The 21156-nt window shown below is 41.3% G+C and overlaps 2 protein-coding genes across 2 annotated transcripts; one reads left to right on the top strand and one right to left on the bottom strand.

Annotated features, from left to right (window-relative positions):
• Nucleotides 1-1863: 1863 nt before the first annotated feature.
• On the bottom strand, nucleotides 1864-13155 carry LOC134081360 (interferon-induced protein 44-like). Its single transcript, XM_062537554.1, has 8 exons — nucleotides 13095-13155; nucleotides 11963-12023; nucleotides 11662-11695; nucleotides 11140-11338; nucleotides 5321-5473; nucleotides 4766-4979; nucleotides 4364-4464; nucleotides 1864-3151 (listed from the first exon to the last, which is right to left on the bottom strand). The coding sequence occupies exons 2-8, from the start codon at nucleotides 12009-12011 to the stop codon at nucleotides 2975-2977; spliced, it is 927 nt and encodes a 308-aa protein (XP_062393538.1). The 5' UTR covers nucleotides 12012-12023; nucleotides 13095-13155; the 3' UTR covers nucleotides 1864-2974.
• A 624-nt stretch (nucleotides 13156-13779) lies between these two features.
• Nucleotides 13780-20868, top strand: LOC134081344 (interferon-induced protein 44-like). The gene is made up of 8 exons (XM_062537553.1): nucleotides 13780-13824; nucleotides 16173-16233; nucleotides 16429-16462; nucleotides 16555-16753; nucleotides 17446-17598; nucleotides 18238-18403; nucleotides 20050-20150; nucleotides 20463-20868. Exons 2-8 carry the CDS (start codon nucleotides 16188-16190, stop codon nucleotides 20673-20675), a joined length of 912 nt encoding a protein of 303 aa, XP_062393537.1. The 5' UTR covers nucleotides 13780-13824; nucleotides 16173-16187; the 3' UTR covers nucleotides 20676-20868.
• The last annotated feature ends 288 nt before the right edge of the window (nucleotides 20869-21156 follow it).

Genomic DNA, 21156 nt, shown 5'->3' with positions numbered 1-21156 from the left:
CTGAACTCTATCAGGCCTGAGTGTGATAAATAGCTTTGGCTATCTAGACTTTTGGTATATTTTTCATTAGGATGAAGTGTGAGGATGTGCTGTCAACATAGACTGCTAATGTAATGAATGGGAACAAGCGACTTTTATTTTCGATTACATGATCACATTTCACCATACATTTTCATACACTGGCAATATTTAAACATTTCTAGACTGAATGAAGTTATAAGCCACCAAAGGTCACCTACAAAAACGCTGCGATTTTTCCCATTTAATGAGATCCATCTTATGGGAAAATAACATACTGTAGGGATTTTGACATGCATTCTATGTTGTCTAGCTCCGTTGGCCTTTCCTTATCTTTGTGGAATTGATGTATTCAAGTCATAATTTAGTTTATGAATTAAATTATTGCCAGATTCCACTCTGATTGGTAGGTAGCTACCAAGACGCATGTGCACTTCAGAAGAAAAGCATCAGGCATAATCTAATGTCTGATGGTGTAAATCCGTAGACTTGACAAGAGGTTTTCCTGAGACCTGATGCCTGAGGCCTTTTTTGTATGATTTCTGACTCCTTACTCTGACATCTGAGGATGTCCTGGGTCTGGTAGCCTGAGGAAGAGCTTTTGGCTCAAAACGTTGCTTCATTAAATTTCACTGGGAGCTATAAACTGGTGTGCAGCTTTATATCTTTTTTTTATTACGGCTCTTGAAGATCCTGCACCCGGGCAAAATTAACATAGGATGTGCTTGGGTATTCAACTTGTACTTATATGTATATTGTTCATGATTCCATTACCAGCAACAGGGTAGTTATAGTAGACTAGTCGACTAGTTTTGCAGACACAGCCTTGTCAACATTGCTCTATTTAGAAATAGTTACCATTAGTTAGCCAAATTGCCAGAAGTGAACACATCTATCTATTAATGCAAGGAATGTCTGTCTGTGTGTCACTCTGTCTGTCTGTGTGTTCCACGCATAACTCTCAAACCACTCATCCAACTGATATAAAATTTGACACGTGCATTGCTAATGACATGCGTGAGTGCAGTGCAAAGTTTGGTCATGTTCGGACAAAAAATGACAAAGATATCGTTAAATTAAACAAAATACAACTCTGCCGCAATCCCACAATTCTACCGCTCTCTGCACTAGCCACTCCCCCTCACTCTCACTGACTCCAGCATAGAAACAAAAAAGCCCATTTCGCTGACAAACTCTGTGTTCATGGAAATTACGATGTCTCACGTAAACAACGGACCGTTTCAAGATTGTTCGTGTTGGATAAACATGCTGAGTCCGACACACATGCACCCATGTTGGTAAGCAGGCTGTTAAAGTCACGTAACGTTGCATAGGCTACTCATCAACAACCGCGGTTGCCTTGCGCTTCATAGCACTGGCATGGCCATAGCATAGACGGGCCATGCATGCGGTTAGCTTTAGGCTATCATTTCCCAACAACAGCAAAAACGCACGGGTATGTAATGTGTCTAATAGCCATTAGCTGCAACTCAAACGCCTTTCCCCTTCACTTTTTTTATTACCTTGCAAAGAGTAAAAAGCTCTAACAGCACGGGCCTGATTCTCATCACCAATCTAACATGATCTACCTGCATCAACGTCATTGGGCAACACGTTTGCACGGGCACTGCACTAGTATTAACCCTCATGTTGTCCTCAAATCTTACCGACGTTCGTTGTCCTTGGGGTCAATTTGACCCCAGCTAAAAAAACTCTCAAAAAATGATTAAAATTATTTTTTTTACCCATTTTTTTTTGTGGTAGGTACTTAACAAGAGTGTAATAGCCACCATCAAAAGCCCTACAAAACAATCCCACCCCCCCACACCCCTTTATGAACCCTGGAACCCTTACTGGCAATATGGCCAATCCAGTGTCAACAGCCCAAAGGCTGACTTTTTGGACTTTTTCAGACCTGCCAAAATAACTTATATGTAATATGTACTTGTATATGCAATAATGATAATAACTACATGTTCTCATACTATAACAATAATAATATCCATAATTTGTCAAATATTCATTTTCATCATGTTTCATAAAAATGGGGTCAAATTGACCCCAATACCACCAACGTAACTATTTTTTTTACAGGACATTGGAAACATATTTTTGTGCAAATTTCATGTTTACTCTGTTGTACTGTACCCTTCAAATGAGGAAAAGTCATGAAACTTGAAGCAAAACAAAAAAAGTGAACCATATATTTTATGATGTTAAACACTGCCAACATAAGGGTTAATAAATATACAGACTATTCTGATATTGTATTGATAAAACATGACAACATACTTTTATACTCTTTGCGCTCAGTTCATGCTAGTTGAATCCTCAATCTAGGCTCTCCATGGCAACCTAGGACAGCCTTGAGCCTGGAGGGAGAGGGAGGCAGTTGCTCTCCAGTGTTTTGATTTTGGACTACAATACATGTTTTAAATGCTAGTAGTCAATCTTAAATACCGCTCCTATTAGATGATTTGTCCTGTTTAAATCTTGCCTGACTAGCCAGCCAGACCCACACCAAGATGTAGGGTCTAGGGACTCACCATAGCAGGGCTCAATCGGAGGGGTGGGATAAATGGATGTCTTTCAAATTCCCTCTCCATGCAATAGGATAATGCTAAACGAAACATCTTCTTGTTTTCAAGTAGCAGGATGCTTAGCTGTCGCAACTTCTGGTTGCTGGACAGTCATCAGTAAGACCGACTCTTTACACAATGTGATTGGCCCGGCCAATGTTCAAACTGGCCAGCTCCAAAATCAACAGAGAGTTGCTAATTAGTTTGGCCAATTAGATTTGCTGCTGATAGAGGCGTCTAGATTTATAGGTTAAATCAATATAGAAAAGATAACCAATAATAAAGCTAGTCTAGGCGATTGGAATGTAAAGTCTTTAAGCATAACGGAGAAAGACATTATGAAGTACAGTATGGTAGTCACTCTTTCAATGGTGTTTTCAGTCCTCTTCTTTTTTCTGATCTGCCAAGTGGTCGTCGGCGTAGTTCAGGATGTGTTTCAGTGCAGACAGAAGCACCACGTCCATGTCGTTGTTCAGATCAATCTCCTCATGGTAGCACTTCACTGGGAAGATGCAGCTTTGGGTAACCCCCACGTTATTACTACAATGTTTAACCTGAAGCACACACACACACACACACACACACACACACACACAGCATTGATAAGTACAAAAAAAATGAGAAAAATAGGATCAATTATGAAAATAAAAATGGTATCAATTATCTTGTTTGCCAAAGATTGATGACATCTAAGATCTTGTGAACTTGTAACAATGCCCCATAGAAAGCACATGCCGTATCTAGAGTAATCATTTTAAAAATATGTTTGTCTTCATCAATTTATCCCACTAATTATTTTTGTTTCTTTAACCTGACCTTTGCCCCTTAAGGACACCAGCCACCTTATCCCTGTTATCTCTGCATCAATCCATCTACAAAAACATTATCGGAACATCAAATCATCACATCAAACATCAAAGTTGATACATTTTAAATTAACTATATGATAGCCAAAGCTTAGCATAAGATTAGCTGAATGTTCAAAACTGTAGGTCTAATCGTGCAGAACCAGGTTCAGCATAATGTAAGAATGGGGGCTTCAAAGTTTGTGGACTGAGGATTTGTTTATTTATTATTTATTTATCTATTATTTAAGGGTCAGTCCGTGACCCTTTCAGAACATCCCGCGACCCAAAGGTTGAGAAAACGATGGTCTAGAGGCACAGATAATGTGTTGGAGAAGTGTTTTGGTGTGGAGTGTGAAAACGGGTGACCGCTAACAACAAGCCAGCGACTAGCAAAAAGCACGCAGTATGGACAACATATTCACCATCACACGACCGGGACCGCTCGACTTCCAACCAAGCTTGTGGCCCACATGGTTAATAACATTCCAACGCTATAGAATGGCTTCAGGTTTGATAGAAGGCAGAGGTCTGCGCTCTCTGAGTGCTTTTCTGGTTGAGGTATTATTTTCTTCAGAATAGGCTGCTTCCCCTCGAGGATGGCTTTTCCTCGCATGTGGTTTGGGCACCTGTAGCCAGTTGTGCCACTGCGATAATATTGAGTATGTTTAATATTGCTGTAACGCCAAGACTAAAGACTGACTCAAACTGATTTAAGACATACATAGGATTGCCACCTTACATTAATCGATCTAGATGAAAGGAGTATGCAGCGTCAGAATGAATTTCCCATGATTTCATACTGACTTTTGAAATTCAGTCTCCTTCAAGCTGTGAAATCATTTGAAATCACCTTTTGAAAATTGCATGATGTAAGTCCAACACTAGTTGTTTTGACTTGAATGTGAGAGATATACAAACCTTCTCCCGGATGGTTTTGCTTCTGTAGATCATTTTAATGTCCTTATTGACCTCAGGGCATGCCTCGTCCACTTTCGTCAGGATGACAATTTGAGGGATGCCTGAAACAAAAAAAAAGGGTTTTTATAAGAAATTAAGAAAAGTAGCTGTGTGCACATCCTACCTTGCAGGTGCAGGACAAATGGAGAGTAACTTAGGAAGGAATGTACTGTAATGTCCGCAACACTGATAAATTGCTCCCTTTTAATGAAACATTATTTTTAATAATATATTTTAAAATTATATTAAACGGGAGCAATTAATCAGTGTTGTCGACATTACATTCCTTCCTTTTTTATAAGAAATTAAATTGATATTTAGCTTTGATAAATAAAAAAAGATTGTTTGTTGTGTAACACGTGCCCATTGTGCTGGCGTGTGCTCGGACATCTTTAATCTTTTTGATGAAGTCCTCATCCTTTCTCTGCATGGAATGTTGTGAAATTTTACTGCCGTCAGCACACCAGAGGAGGGTGTCTGCTGGAAGGACGCAGACCACACAGTGAATCCTGTCACTCAGACCTGGAGCTTTGCTGTCTCTGTGCTTCTCCCTTGAACATGAGATTACTGGATTGAACTGTCAAGGGGTGAAAAAGAGAGACAGAGAGCGGTATATGGTATTATTAATTCATCACACATTAGGATGTTTTGGTAGTGGGTTGGTGATGGGGCACGTGCATAGACTAGTCACACGAGGTCTCTAAGGGCTAATAATCAAAACTGTTCAATATCATCCATTGTTGGAAGTCACCATATTTGGAGAATATGACTGAATCTTATCTGAGCAGTTATTGGACCTGCCAATTTTGTGTCCTTGTGAGGATTTGTAGTGGACAAAGATTTATTGTGGACACATAAAAAAGAAAAATGTGTGTGTGTGTGTGTGTGTGTGTGTGTGTGTGTGTGTGTGTGTATTACCACATAACCTTCTTTGATGTGACCCCCCAAGATTTGTTTGAGGTCTTCTGTTTGCACCCCTTCGGAATCTCCTCTTTCCAGACCCATGACATCATTGAAGACGAATGGTAAATGGGATCCATATTCTCCATCTTTAATTTTGTGGGTCTTATACTGAAAAGGATGATAAACATTCCCATTAATTTATACTAATTCTCAGTAAAGAATGAGTTGAGACATACTGTGGTACTATACATTTGACAATATTATATATACACACAAAATATACAGTATGGGGAGCACATTTATTTGATACCATGCTAAAACAGGAATATAAAATCATCATTTGACAATTGATCTTAATGTCTTAATTCAAAATATGAGTAAAAATAAAACCACTAAGTACACGAATTCTCTGGGAATTTAAAGGTATACTATGCAACGTTTTTCAGTTAATCAATTCGTTTCATACTGTTATATATGATTAAATGAGTCAATACCGGTCAAACAATGTTTTTTTCCGCCGCCCTAGTGGTCTATAGCTGTAGAACCACGCTTGCAACTTCAGGAATCCTCGGGCACGCACCCATGGACCAGGAAGTCTCATGTGAAGTCTCGATCATGCTCATGAAAAGGCAGACTGACCGATTGAGGACTTTTGTAAAATATACACGCTAAAGCTCGGGGGAAGCTCTTGGGAAGCTCTGCAGAGAAATATGCAAGCATAAAACGAGAGAAAGCAAAAAGCGAAAGCGAAACCGGCGTTGCAATCGTCAATCCTGCATAGTTTACCCTTAACACATAGGGTTAACATAGGGGCAGGCAGATTTTTATTTTTTAAGGCCAGCTATTTCATGGATCGAAGATATTATGTATCCTGATAAAGTTGTCTTGGCCGTTGGAATTAAAATAGCCCCACATCATCAAATACCCTTCACCATAGATTGGCATGTTGCTTTTTCCAGTAGGCCTATTAGCCTGTTTGATGCTCATTGAGCTCAATGCAAATCTGTTATATACATATATAAATATGTTAACCCTACTGTATGTGTTAAATTCGCATAGGGTTACATAGGTGGTCAAAAACTTCCTTCCCCTAGCATTCAAGGAAAACATTTATTTATGTACGATACATTCTTCAATCACAAAGAAAATTGGTGTCCTTGGCGGTTTGATTTTTACTCATTTTTTGAATTAAGGCATTAAGATCAATTGTCAAATGATTTTATATTCCTGTTTTAGCATGGTATCAAATACATGTGCTCCCCACTGTGTGTGTGTGTATATACAGTATATATGTATACGCATATGATATCTTACATGACATTTGTTGTCATTTACTGATTCCTAAGAGTCCAAGCCTTCCTTCCTAAAGCTCGGGGGAAGCTCTGGGGAAGCTCTGCAGAGAAATCTGCAAGCATAAAACGAGAGAAAGCGAAACCAGCGTTGCAGTCGCCAATCCTGCATAGTTTACCAGGATATTATGCATCCTGATAAAGTTCCCTTGGCCGTTGGAATTAAAATAGCCCCACATCATCACATACCCTTCATCATAGATTGGCATGTTGCTTTTTCCAGTAGGCCTATTAGCCTGTTTGATACTCATTGAGCTCAATGCAAATCAATATGTTAACCCTACTGTATGTGTTAAATTCGCTTAGGGTTACATAAAGGGGTCAAATACTTCCTTCCCCTAGCATTCAGGGAAAACATTTATTTTTTTACGATACAATCACAAAGAAATCACTTGGCAAGAATGAACTACCGGTTTCCGGTAATGGCGCCTGCCCTGTCGGCGACTCGCTACCTGGCGTTTGCATGTTTGTTTATCGTCCTTTCCTTCGTGTCTTGTCTCCGTGGCATGAGTCTTTCGTGTGCGATTATAGCATGTAAAAAGCCCGAATTCAAATTGCGTGCAGTTGGACTGTTGTGGCTTTTCATATGGAGTGGACTAGCGCGCTCGCACTGTCAAGCCCTGCGGGTGAATGGCCCGGTGGCTGTTACGCGTTACAGTCTTGGGGAACTTTACAGCATCCGGGATACTATGGTGAACTATCCAACTCCTCGTACCATGAATCTGCCTCCTGAGCTTAAGCGAAGGAAAAGAGGCCGGCGGAGTGGCTGTAGGGTCAGGAACAGCCAAAGGAAGTTTAAGCCGGTATTGCCATCGGTGATCATGGGGAATGTGCGCTCCCTAGCTAACAAAGTTGACGAACTTGCAGCACTCGTGAAATATGATCGCATGTTTCGACAATGTAGTCTGCTGTGTTTTACGGAATCATGGCTTAATGACAACGTTCCTGCTGCCTACACGGAAATGGATGGATTTACAATGATAAGACATGACCGAGATCTGGGGAAGACGGGCAAGAGCGGAGGTGGAGGTGTATGCATGTACATCAACAAACAGTGGTGTCACCCCGGGCATGTAACAGTGAAGTCGAGAGTGTGCGATCAGAACATTGAGCTGCTTGTGGTGAGTTGCAGACCTTATTACATCCCTCGTGAATTCTCAAATGTTATTGTCATGGTGGCTTATATAGCACCATCCGCCAATGCCAAACTGGCGACGGACACGATAGCTAGAGCAACTCACGACCTTCTGAGTCACACGCCCGATGCCCTGGTGATAATCAATGGTGACTTCAACCACTGTTCCCTCTCCTCCTCCCTGCCGTCATTCAAGCAGTTTGTCACTTGCCCTACAAGATCTGATAGAACTATTGACTTATTCTATGCCAATGTCAGAAACAGCTACTATTCTACTGCTCTCCCACCCCTGGGTCGCTCCGACCACGACCTGGTCCTACTTTCAAACAACTACACAACGGTAGCCCGCAAACTACCCCGAGTGACAAGAACTGTGCGCGTGTGGTCACAGGAGGCCTGTGAGGAACTACAGGCGTGTCTTGAGTGCACAGACTGGACTGTTTTTTATGATGGCGAGCCAGATGGACTAGATGGCACTGTTGAATCTGTGACTGGATATATTAATTTCTGTGTGGATATGATCATCCCATGTAAAACAATTAAAGTGTTCCCTAACAATAAACCATGGGTCACAAAAGAAATTAAGGGTGCTATCAATGAGAAAAAGGCTGCTTTTAAAAGCAGGGATAGAGAGAGAATTAAGGTAGCACAGAAAGACCTTAAGCAAGCCATCAGGTTGGGGAAAAAGAACTATAAGGACAAGGTTGAAAATAAACTGCAGGACTGTGATTCAAGGGGTCTCTGGAATGGCTTAAAATCAATGACAGGCTACGGCCCTGCATGTAATAACATAGGTGGGAACTCATTTTCTCCTGAGGAGGCGAACCTATTCTATGCCAGGTTTGAGTCAATGGGGAACTTGGTAAATGATGTGCCAGGGGGATCTAGTCTCTCACCTGAGGAGCAGGGGGGCAGTCTTTCTCCTTGTTCTCCCATAAATATTGACATGGATGAGGTCCACTCCCAGCTGAGGAGGCTTAAAGTTAACAAGGCTCCTGGCCCAGATGGAGTTATGCCGCGTGTCCTTAAGACATGTGCCGATCAGCTATGTACAGTGTTTCACTATCTGTTTAACTTATCTTTGTCTTGTTGTAGAATTCCATCCATATGGAAAACATCCTGTATCATCCCAGTGCCCAAAAAGCCAAATGTCAAAGCAGTTAAAGATTTTAGACCCATTGCTCTTACCTCTCATGTTATGAAATGTTTTGAGAGAACCCTCCTTGTACATTTGAGGAAACAGGTGCAGCTGTATCAGGACCCACTCCAGTTTGCTTACAGGGAGGGGGTGGGTACGGACGATGCCCTTTTATACTTGCTTCATCGCGCATATAACCACTTGGAGAACACTGGTGCATCTCTCAGGGTTATGTTCTTTGACTTCTCTAGTGCTTTCAACACACTACAGCCACGTCTCCTAGCAAAAAAGCTTACAAATATGAGCCTAAACCCAGCCACCATAGCATGGATATATGACTATCTCACATCTAGACCTCAGTTTGTCAGGATCCATGGCAGCATGTCCACGGTCATTAACACCAACATAGGGGCACCACAGGGGACAGTTCTCTCTCCTTTTTTATTCACACTGTACACCTCTGACTACAGACACAGTAGTGCAACCTGTCATTTGCAAAAGTTTTCAGATGATTCTGCCCTGGTAGGCTACATCATTAATAATGACTTTAGAGCATATGAAGAAGAGGTTAGTAGGTTTGTTGAATGGTGTGATGAAGCACAGCTCATCTTAAATGTTGAGAAAACAAAAGAGCTTACCATTGATTTTAGACGTAAAAAAACTGAGGTTAGCCCAATTTTAATCAGAGACCAGCCTGTTGAGATAGTTTCTTGCTATAAGTACTTGGGTGTACATGTGGATAATAAACTGGATTGGAAGATGCACAGCAGTGCTACACTCAAAAAATCTCAGTCCAGGATGTTCTTCCTCAGGAAACTCAGGTCTTTTAATGTTAGCAGGCCCATTTTAAACACTTTTTACAATGGGATTCTGGCCAGTGTCCTCTTTTATGCGGTGGTATGCTGGGGTAGCTGTTTGGCAGTGGAGGATAGGAACAGGCTAAATAAACTCATTAGGAAAGCGGGTTCAGTCATTGGTCTCAGCCAAAGTGCCCTGGAAGATGTGATAGAACAGAGAACCATGAGGAAAATAAAAAGGATTGTGTCACAAGATGACCACCCTCTTCATAGCTTTTTTATAAAAAGTGGTAGGAGTCAGCGACTCCTGTTTCCCAGCTGCTCAACTGAGAGATTCAGGAGATCTTTTGTGCCTTCTGCAGTCAGGCTTTTTAATAAGCACCTCTGACATCAGGGTTGATTTTCTTAATTATTTATAATTTTATTTATAATTATTATTATTATTTTTTTTACCTCCTCCTCCTATACTGCTGTATGTTGCACATGTTGGTAGTCCACTGCCATGGTCTGCTTTGCTGTCTGCTTGTGTTCTGTCTAACTGTATGTTGCTTTTCCTGTTGCTGTGTCTTGCTTTATGTTATTGTGTGTCATGTTGTGCTTTGCTTATGTTGTTGTCTGTATGGTGGCACTGAGTTTCCCCTTTAGGGGATTATTAAAGTTATCCTTATCCTTATCCTTATCCTTAAAGAAAATTGGTGTCCTTGGCGGTTTGATTTTTACTATTTTTTTGAATTAAGGCATTAAGATCAATTGTCAAATGATTTTATATTCCTGTTTTAGCATGGTATCAAATACATGTGCTCCCCACTGTGTGTGTGTATATATACGCATATGATATCTTACATGACATTTGTTGTCATTTACTGATTCCTAAGAGTCCAAGCCTTCCAATAATGGTGTATAATATGACTACATACACAATATGATTCATAAACATGACTTAGAATGTTGGGGGGAGGTGGTGAACACCTGGGAAATAGGTTTAATGAGATACCATGAACATTAGTCAAAGGAGAGATATCCGCACACTGTCTTACATGCTCCCGGTTTAATGAGATACCATGAACATTAGTCAAAGGATAGATATTCGCACACTGTCTTACATGCTCCCGGTTTAATGAGATACCATGAACATTAGTCAAAGGAAAGATATTCGCACACTGTCTTACATGCTCCAGGTTTAATGGCAAAGTAAAACGTTTCGACCACTCAAGTCTTCGTCAGGTATGGTGGTCTGAGTGGTCGAAACGTTGTACTTTGCCATTAAACCAGGAGTATGTAAGACAATATAAATCCTTAAATATAAGGAAGGATATTTTTCCTTTGACTACGTTTGTGCCCATATCCACCACCTGTAGAAATTATAATATAGATTTGCATTCATTCCTACACTGCTTATCATGAACGTTACTCACAATCTTTGTGAAGCTGTGTCCAGCACAAGCTTCAGCTATGGCTCCACTGGTCATGTGATCCTGGAAGATGGAGTCGATGGAGTTGATGAAGCTGGACTTCCCTGCTCCCACTGGACCATGGACCAGGATACGGAGATGCTTGACATCTGGGTTGCGGATCTGAAATCTCCTTAAATGGTCTATCAGCTCATCCCTTTTGCTGTGCATTTAGACATTTTAATTGATTAACTATGCATAGTGGCTACATAAGGTCTGTAATAAACTAATAAACAATAAACTAAATATGCATTTTAGATCTGTCATGTCTTTCATCGAACATACCATTTCAAGACAAGAGAAACAAAATACAAATAGTTCACGTTGCAAATAATTAGGTCATTTTCATTGAACACAAAGTAATCAAACAAGCACACTCCTAACACATTAACACATTCAGTAGGACAGAGCAAGTTCAGTTCTTGCTGGAGGATTTTCACTCTTCAGTGAATGAAGATTTTAAAATAAATAAATAAATAAACTCACTTCCAGTCCAGTTCCCTCCAGGGTTTTAGCAACACTGTGAAACCAATGATTCATACTAATGAATGAATTAACTAATGAATCGGAGAACATCAAAAACCCACCAGAACACAATTCAAAATGATAGTTTTCATTCAGAAAATGTCAGAGATATATCAGTTTTGATAGTCAGACAGACTTTATCATGCCTTTCAAATAGGAAATCATAATCTGTACAACAATCTTGGAAGAATAGGTATAAATGTGAGGGTGGCTATAATCGCTGTATCCACTAGGGGGTGCTGGTCAGGAAGAATGCCCTTACATGGAGAGGAGGGAGGAGGAGGGCATGGCTTCGATATGGATCCTCCCATGTCTGCCTGTTTCTGAAAGGGAAATATAAGATCATCTGGTTAAAGAAAGTTTTATTTGTAAAATGTTGTAGCCTACAAAATACACAACACTTATGGTACTAACTTTCTTTTCTTCACAATTACTGAGTTAGAAACACATGGTAGATCCTGTTCATGTTGCACAGCACTTTGAAAGGTGCAAATTCGGCCTAGATTCTGCCCCCATAGCATAGCTTTGTAGCCACCTGACTGCACCAGCCATCAGCTACTGTAGATAACTCAAGTTAGGTGGCACCAATGGTATTAATGTTCTTCCCCTACTGTCACCTTGAACAGCGGGGCTCTATTTTGTCATCAGCTGGAGTTCTCTTTTAAGTGTTTGTTTGTGTGTGTGTGTGTGTGTGTGTGTGTGTGTGTGTGTGTGTGTGTGTGTCTGAGGGAGAAAGAGAGAGAGAGAGAGAGAGAGAGAGAGAGAATGTGTACACATACTGTAGTGTGGATGGATGCAGTATGTAAGGATCCTGTGTGCCCTGACAATTAAAACACTGGTGTAAGATGCAGCAGAAGCTTTCTGTGTTTGGGCCCGCCCACATCCTGTCTGCCACTAAAGTCCACACCAGACACTGCTAGAGTCAACAAGACAGTACATGATACATGATACATGATGAGGTGCTTTAGCAGGCGAGCTCCTGGGAGAGTAGATACATCTCATTAGATTAGGATGAGCCATGGAAACATTGCTACTCCAACCCAGAGTTTGTGACAAATTGCAACATGTAAGATGACTTGTTGTGGCCCACAAGTAACAGCTAGGTCAACACTGAACAATAAGTCTGGATGAAGGCTGACAATATTTGCCAGTTAGTTTGAATACGAATCCCAACTGTTGTCATAATTTACTGTGTGTTTCTCATAATTAACCTGCTAAACTAAAACATGGTCTTTGTAACACAAATTACTATATTAACTTACATTGAGAATTTTAACTTTCACTGCAACTGCTATATACTGTAACTTCATATTTTATAAGTAATACAAAAATAATATATATATTTTTTTTTTGCTGAAGATTTATGTTAATGATGTCAGTCATATGTATCTTACCTTTGGGAGGTGGAGAGTGCTGTATGTTGTTCAGCACAGACACTTCATTGCCAATGTCTTTGGTGCCCGCTTCTCATGAAACCTTTTTGTTTTCATCTCAGAGACAGGATGCTGTGACTGAACAAATGTCAGCATGTCACGGTTGTGGTTTGGAGATCAGTTATGGGAACGCAAACACAGAAACTAGAGCCCTTTTGAACTTGCATGTTTGTGTCTGTGGGCACATGTTTGTGTCTTTGCCATAGAAGCAGAGAGAACTGCTGCTTTATACAGTTTGGTTGAACGCCAAAAAACTACGTATAAAACATTATGTCAGACCAACATAACACACATACTGTATCACTCCAGGATCTCTGGGAGGGAGAAGTGATGCCTGGTAGATGGGACAGTAGGCCTGCTCTTACAGGGTTGCTACTGTACACCGGGCAGGCACACAACTGTCACACCTCTGGCAAAAAAATTGACCAAAGGGTGATTTTGTCATCAACTTAGCCGTGGAGACAGTATTTTTCCCTTGATCAAGCACTGGCTAACACACACACACACACACACACACACACACCTAGTTCTGCACACAAACACACCTAGTCCTGCACACTAAACCACACGCTGATTCGTGCCACCTCTTCCTGTCTATGAAAATGAAACTGTTTCTGCAAGTTGTTGACATTCAGATTCTACAGCAGCATCCTACACAGTGTTTAAACACAGGTCTCCTCTTATCATAAAGGTAGGACAAACATAGCTCATACATTTTAATACAATTTTTATTTTTATTTTTGCTAGCATGCATGCAAAAATAATTTAGTTTGTGATCTTGTCCACATTTGTAGCTTGTGTTTTTCTGCAATCTGTTATGTATAGCTTTGGAGCAATCTGTTTTTTAAATGTGAAGCACTATTTAGCCGGCATGTGGCTGTGTCAGGTTAACTATTTCATATTGATACCATAGCTGTGTCAGGTTAACTATTTCATATTGATACCATAGCTGTGAAAGAGGATGAGGCTCACTTGTATTCTCTTGTGAAACAAATGTATTGCATTTATCTGTTTATTCAATAGCATTAATCAGAGATTAATGTGCCAATTTTGCACTCATTTATAAGAGTCAAAGACTCGTTTGTCCACATGTGGCAGTTTGGTTTTGACTGTATGATCTTTATTGTCTATGAAGAAAGGCATCAATATACAGTATGTGTAAGGCACAAACGGCCATCTGTTATGTCTCTATTCCTCCAAACACCACTAGGGGGAGCCTGGCTCCATCTGGCTCAAGGGTGGAGTGACACATGAAGGAGACCTACTGTAATGTAGATAAAGTGATGAGAAAAAAGAGTGAGAGAGACACATACTGTAAAAGTCAGTATACAAAAGGGTAGAGATATTCAAGGGAGAGCCATCAGCCTTGTGTAGTGCATAGACTGTAGTCTGGCTATCACCATGCTAAGATCAATCTTTTCAGATTGAATATTAGTATGGGAAGTCTGCACTTTATTTCTACTGCACAAGAGGTGTGATTAATTTCCATCGTTCAAATGACTCTATGCTTGGATAGTCCTTCATGGCTTCATCCAACCAAACCAACAATCCGGTGCATCTTTTGGATAACCTAGTTTGTGATTGGAGCCAAGGTTGTGGACAGAGAGCAGGGTAGACAGATATGCAGGTTTCCATCCTGAGCCAGCCAGGTCAGGCAGGGTTCACCCAGCCTACATAGACACTCCTCTGACAGCTCCACACCCCCACCTACTGGCCATCAGAGGGAAAGACACACAGGAGCACAGAGCAAGTGCCAGCAACATAAGGAGGCGTGATGGACTCAGCACAGACCAGCAGGGCCCTTATAGTTACAGTAGGCTGTGCTTTAGAGTCACACGCATTGAGGAAGATGAAGATCCTTCTCAGTGTAGATGAAGCTCCTGCTGTGATAAAAAAAAAACATACTGGGGACACTGAGTCCTCTGATGTCACCGCAGTGGGAGGCAGGCCTCTGGTCAGCATGTCAGCCGGACTCTGGAACACACCGGGGAAAATGCTACAGTGGAAGTAAAATTCTAAATTCTAAATTCTAGCTCCACACTCTTCTCTCTCCCTAACCCTAACCCTAACCCAGAGTTAACCAATAGTTGCAGTGTAAGCTAACTTTCAACACTGAAATGCTAAGTTGTCTCTCATGATTTTAGGATATTAGTGTTTCACAAGAATGGACATCTGCTTGGGTGATAGAATAATTTCTGTTCTCATACAGCTATGTGTATTCCCTCTTAAAATATACAAAGCAATATTTGGAATGAATGCTAAAATTGTACAGTCATATACAAAGTCACTGGCCAATTGTATGCCATTTGTTCCCACGAGCGCTTACCCAATCCTGCGCCCACACTTAACCACAAGGTGCTTCATGCCAGCCACCACTTCCTGTTTTGTCAGCAAGTAGCTGACAAGCATATATGCCCAGTACAACAGGCAGTGATGTAAACAACCTCTTCTCACAAAGTAGGACACTTACTGTACAACAACAACAATAAGCTCACAGTGTAATTCAATGTAGTTTTGCCATTATGTATGTATGTATGCAATTGAAAAATGGAAAGTTTGATGCTACATATAATAGTAGTACATATGTTATCACAATGAATTAGCATGTGTGTTTTGTTTTTTGCACCGCCAAATCAAGATGCAGTTGATAAATAAACAAGTACACACACACACTCACAGACACACACACACACACACACACACACACAGACACACACACACACACACACACACACACACACACACACAGTATTTATTGTTCCAATTAACTTTCCTGTCCCCAGACTCCCTTAGATTTAATTAATCAGTGTTTCCCCTGTGTCATAGGCTAGGCCTACTCTGTTTTGATAAGATGGATTTTCATGTCCCCAGTGTAATGGTCTTTCTCTAATATGTAATCTAAATTACTGACGCAACATTTACACACTCTAACCAGTTACCCCTTTAGAGGAAAGGCCTTGAAACACTGGAACGGCAACGGAAAAAAAAATAATACATAAACATTTTCAAATGTTCAAATGATTTCCTCTGCTCCCTCAGCTGACACAGGACAAAATGGACTGGTTATTGAAACTCACTAAGCCTCCCACTCCAAGTTCATGTGAGTAGAACACACACACACACACACACACACACACACACACAATGACAAGTGCAGTAAGTAATGAGGATGATGAGATGTGATGGAAAAAAAGACAAACAGTGTCTAATGAGATCTTCTGATCATCCCTAAACATGCTGTTGCAAGACCGGTACAATTATAAGAAAGGTACAATTTTGTTTGTGTTTCTCACAGTGATGGAAACAGACTGGCGAGCCATTAAGTGGGGGTGAGTGTTTTTTCTAAATATAATATATATTTTTCAACGATTAGAATTCATCTTGAACTGCTGTAGTGAACCATTCATATGATTTGCGGCAGTGAGGAAAAAACAATGAAGTCAAAACTGAAAGGAATGAGAGTGAGAAACCCAGAGGTCCCGAGTCTGCGTATCCTGGTCCATGGTCCAGTGGGAGCAGGGAAGTCCAGCTTCATCACTTCCATAGACTCCATCTTCCAGGAGCGCATGACAAGTGCAGCCATTCCTGAAACACTCAGTGATCGCAGTTTTACAAAGATAGTAAGAGAGATTCCATGTTAACACATATTTTTTTAAAAAAAAATCATTTTTGTGTAAATGTAAAATTGTAAATGCAGGGAGTCAGACAAACAGCTTAATTCACTCCTCACATTATTTTACTGAACAGCAAAAAAATCATCAGTTGTCGTTTGGTAGTTAGCCTGGCTAGCGCCACCACGTGGTCTGGGAACCAAACGTTCATTTCATTCAAGCTTGACCTTCATACATCACAGCGTTGCTGAGATATGAGCTCACTTCCTTTATCACAGCGCCCCTACGGAAGCCAATTTTCTAGTGTGTCCTCTCAACCAGATACCATGTCCCCGTGCCAAGTTTGGCCTTCATACATCAAAGAAATGCTAAAATACGAGCTCACTTCCTGTATCGCAGTGCCCCCCTATACGGATGGCAAATGATACCAATTTCCTGCTGCGGCCTCACAACCAGATACCATGTCCCTGTGCCAAGTTTGGCTTCGCACATCAAAGTGTTGCTGAGATACGAGCTCACTTCCTGTATCGCAGTGCCCCCTATGGATTCCAAATAATCATAATCCCATAATCCAATTGAGCCACTGACAATGATGAAATCCAAAAAGTCAAATTCACATGGTGAAAATGTCTATTGAAAAGCGCACAACTTTTGACATTGACATGACATTGGAATTCAGATCTCATTTGTTGTCATTTCAGTTCAAAGTCCACAGGATCAGAGATGGAGAAACTAGAGAATTCCTCCCCTTTGTCATGTGTGACATCATGGGTCTAGAAGTGGGGGATTCTGATGGGGCGCATCCTGATGACCTCATCAAAGTTTTAAAAGGTCAAATGAAAGACGGCCATAAGGTAATAACACACAGACACACACGTGCATGCAGCCACTCAAGCACACACACACACACACACACACACACACACACACACACACACACACACACACACACACACACACACACACACACACACACACACACACACACTTACATGCAAGCAGGCACTCATGCATTACTATTTGCTTTCTGTTTATGTAAAGCACATTGAATGACCTCTGTGTATGAAATGCGCTTTAAAAATAAACTTGACTTGACTTGACACTGTAAAAAGTGATGTGTTAAAATGACTGTGTCTCTACTGTGTGTGCTCAGGGACAACACATTTTGTGTCAGTTTCAACAGAGCAATTGTGTGGCTGACTGGGGAAAAAAACAGTTCAGCTATCTCAAAAAGCCAGACAAAGTGTGTAGATTTTTCTTTGTTTGCTTGTTGTTGTTGTTGTTGCTGTTGTTGTTGTTGTAAGATAGCTGAAATCTGACTTTGACCCTTCACCCAGCCACACAATAGGGTAGTGAAATTGACACATTTTTTTTTTTTTTTGTCCCTGAGCCTACTCACAATGAGCCATTAACACATCACTTTTTAGAGTGCGGTATTTGAAATTTTAACACATCACTTCTAGAGTCTGTTCACTTAACTCTTCTCACTGCAGCTTAACCCTAGAAGCCGTTGTTCAGACACAGATTTAATCAGCAGCCCCACTCTGAGTGACAGGATTCACTGCCTCGTAAGTGTCGTTCCAGCGGACAGGGTCACTCTGATGGGAGAGGATGACTTCAAGAAGATGAAGCAAATCAGAGAACAGGCTAGTGAAATGGGTCAGTAAAGGTCAACACTATTATTTTTCCACAAAATATACTTAAAGCTACCGTCAGCAGCATTTTTTAAAGTCACATTAGCTTGAACTGTCATGGGACTTGAGGTAGAATATTAAATAGGCTGTTTTGGAAAAATCCAGAATTCTCTAGCTCCCTCTAAAGCAGGGGTCTCAAACTCGCGGGCCGCGAGACGATATTTTGCGCCCCCCGGCCTGAAGTCGAAGCTTAATGTTAGTGCGGCCCACGCAGATGCATCTAGGCATCTTATATTTTGTAACAATCGTGGGCTGGGCTCTATGGCTGCGCTACCGTAGCTCAGGCTCGTGACAACAACACGAATTAGCAATTGTTTACTTGCAACATGTTCCAGCCCGCAACTTTCTGTCAAAATAATAATGTAGCCTAAGTCGCCCCTTGAGGGTATTTTTTTATGCGATAAACGACACGGGTTAAAACAGACTGGAGGTACGGTGACAAATCTCATTTGTAGCCTAGACTCCACCTGCTAGACATCAAGTGTTTCGATTCAAGCAACGTTTTCATGAACTAGCCCCCTCATTACAAACTACACGCAGGAGACGTGTGGTTTGTAATGACGCGGAAGCGATGCATGCAGGCCAAAGTTTTGCACAAACTGAAGCAGAAATACATCAAATGTTGAAACAAAAAATCACGTTTGATGAGGTCTTGGGTCTGTTATTCACATATCTGATTCTGAAGTATGTCTGCCTTTTGGAGATTATGATCGATCGTAATTGACAGTGATCTGGGTGCGTCTGTGAAGGTGTGTCTTTTGAGTGAACGACAGTGTTTTCTAAGCGGCTACCATGCTTCGACCCTCTGCCCAACATAAATGGAGGTGCCAGTGGTAATAGAGATGATAGTGTCCTGGACCCCGTACAGACAGCTGAAAAACTACAAAGTCACTTGTGACAGACACTGATTTGACCAGGCTACTTCATTGTATACAAAAGCTTTGCTTTAGTAGCCTATAGGCGTAGCCATAGTTTACTGTTGTTGGTTTACATTTTACTGTTTTGCTGTTAATTTCTTATGTAGGGGAAAGGACAACAAAAGTAAAGTAAAACTGCTCAAATATGTTCAACATTCAGTATTTACTGAGAGGTGCATAATTCGAGGTAGTTGTCATCCAGACATCATATGCTGATTAGATAGGTAGGCTATACAGTATTTACACCTTTGTAAACCACAGACTTGGCGGGGGGGGGGGGGGGGGGGGGGGGGCAACCTATGCGGCCCCCCAACCAGTTGATGTTGGTTACAGTGGCCCCCAGCTCATTTGAGTTTGAGACCCCTGCTCTAAAGCCTGTAATCGTGCTTGCAAAAATGTTTGCTTGCAAAAATTGAGCGCCATTTTTATGCCTTGTTTTTGCCAATTTGGTCTGGTCTTGCTTGTGTGGTTTTGCCTGTTCAATATTCAACGATGTCAAGCATGGACAGGATCCTTACGAGACACCATTATGCATGTTTAACATGTTTAAAAAAAACGCCCAAAACCAGCATGTTAAATTTAAAGCACAGCTTTGTAGCCACTTGGTTGCACTAGAAGTGTATGCTGAATTTGCTTTGTATGACAAGGCAGATGTCAAATTAAAGGTCATGGTCATGCAGAGTTTCTCTTGCAGGAATCCCTCAGGTTACAATGCTAACGAAAGTGGATCAGGCATGCCCAGATGTCGGGAAGGACATCACAATGATCTACAAGAGCAAGAAGATCAAGGAGAAGGTAGACTTCCATTAGAGAATCTGCCTCTGTACACGTGTTGTAGGATACTGTCAACGTATTGTCTCTTTTCTTTCCATTTATCCTCGTTTCTTAAAGAAGTTGTATGTATTTGTGTCGAGATAACCCTGAAATGTAAAACCATCGAATTTTACTCAGTGGCCTTTGTGCCCTATCATGTGGCCTTGGTGCCCCTAAAAAAAAAGAAGGTGAAGGCCAAATGGCCTTGCCCCTAAAATGACGAAATTCCCACCCTGACTGTCAACATATTTTTTCTTTCCTTTCCATTTCTCCTCTTTGTCAACATCTCCTCAGATGCAGGACTGCAGCTACAAACTGGGAGTTACTGTGAGCTACATCTTCCCAGTAAAGAACTACCATGAGGAGACTGATCTGGACCCAAATGTGAACGTGCTTCTACTGTCTGCACTGACACACATCCTGAATTTCGCCAACGACCACGTGGAAGATAAGATGCCTCCTGGTCCTGCCAACATGAGGAACAGTAGCTGTGATAATCAGCATTAAGTTACCAGAGCTGTTTTGATATCAACATACACTGTAATGTCTTAAACTCAACAGCAAATGTGTGCAAATTTTATTCTATTTCATTCTCTCAAGATTTTGTAGTCTGGATCGGGAGATGCCAGAATTCTATCCCCTGCCTGTGTGTAACCCTGCAGATTCATTGTATAACAGATAATAAATGCTGACAGATCAACCCTCTGCCTCTTCTGTATCGTTAGCCATTGCTATTGTCCATTAAGGACTTGCAGCCGGTTGCACCAGTCGAACGTAAGGTCGATCGTACGTTTAGGTGTAAGTTGCGTCTTAACCTTACGTTGAAACTAACTAGTTTCAAACTAGCGCTGCATTCTTTTTCTGTTGCACCATCCCTACTAAACCCAGCAAACACGCCCTTGCGGGGCCCATATGGGGCCCATGCGGTATTTCTTCGGGTAGTGTGGGCTAGGGCCAAACCCATACAAACCCATGCAGGGCCAGCGTG

Source organism: Sardina pilchardus, chromosome 1 (assembly GCF_963854185.1).
Source record: "Sardina pilchardus chromosome 1, fSarPil1.1, whole genome shotgun sequence".
Lineage (NCBI taxonomy): Eukaryota > Metazoa > Chordata > Actinopteri > Clupeiformes > Clupeidae > Sardina > Sardina pilchardus.
The sequence above is the reverse complement of the archived record's forward strand: the minus strand, read 5'-3'. Positions and strand labels throughout refer to the sequence as shown.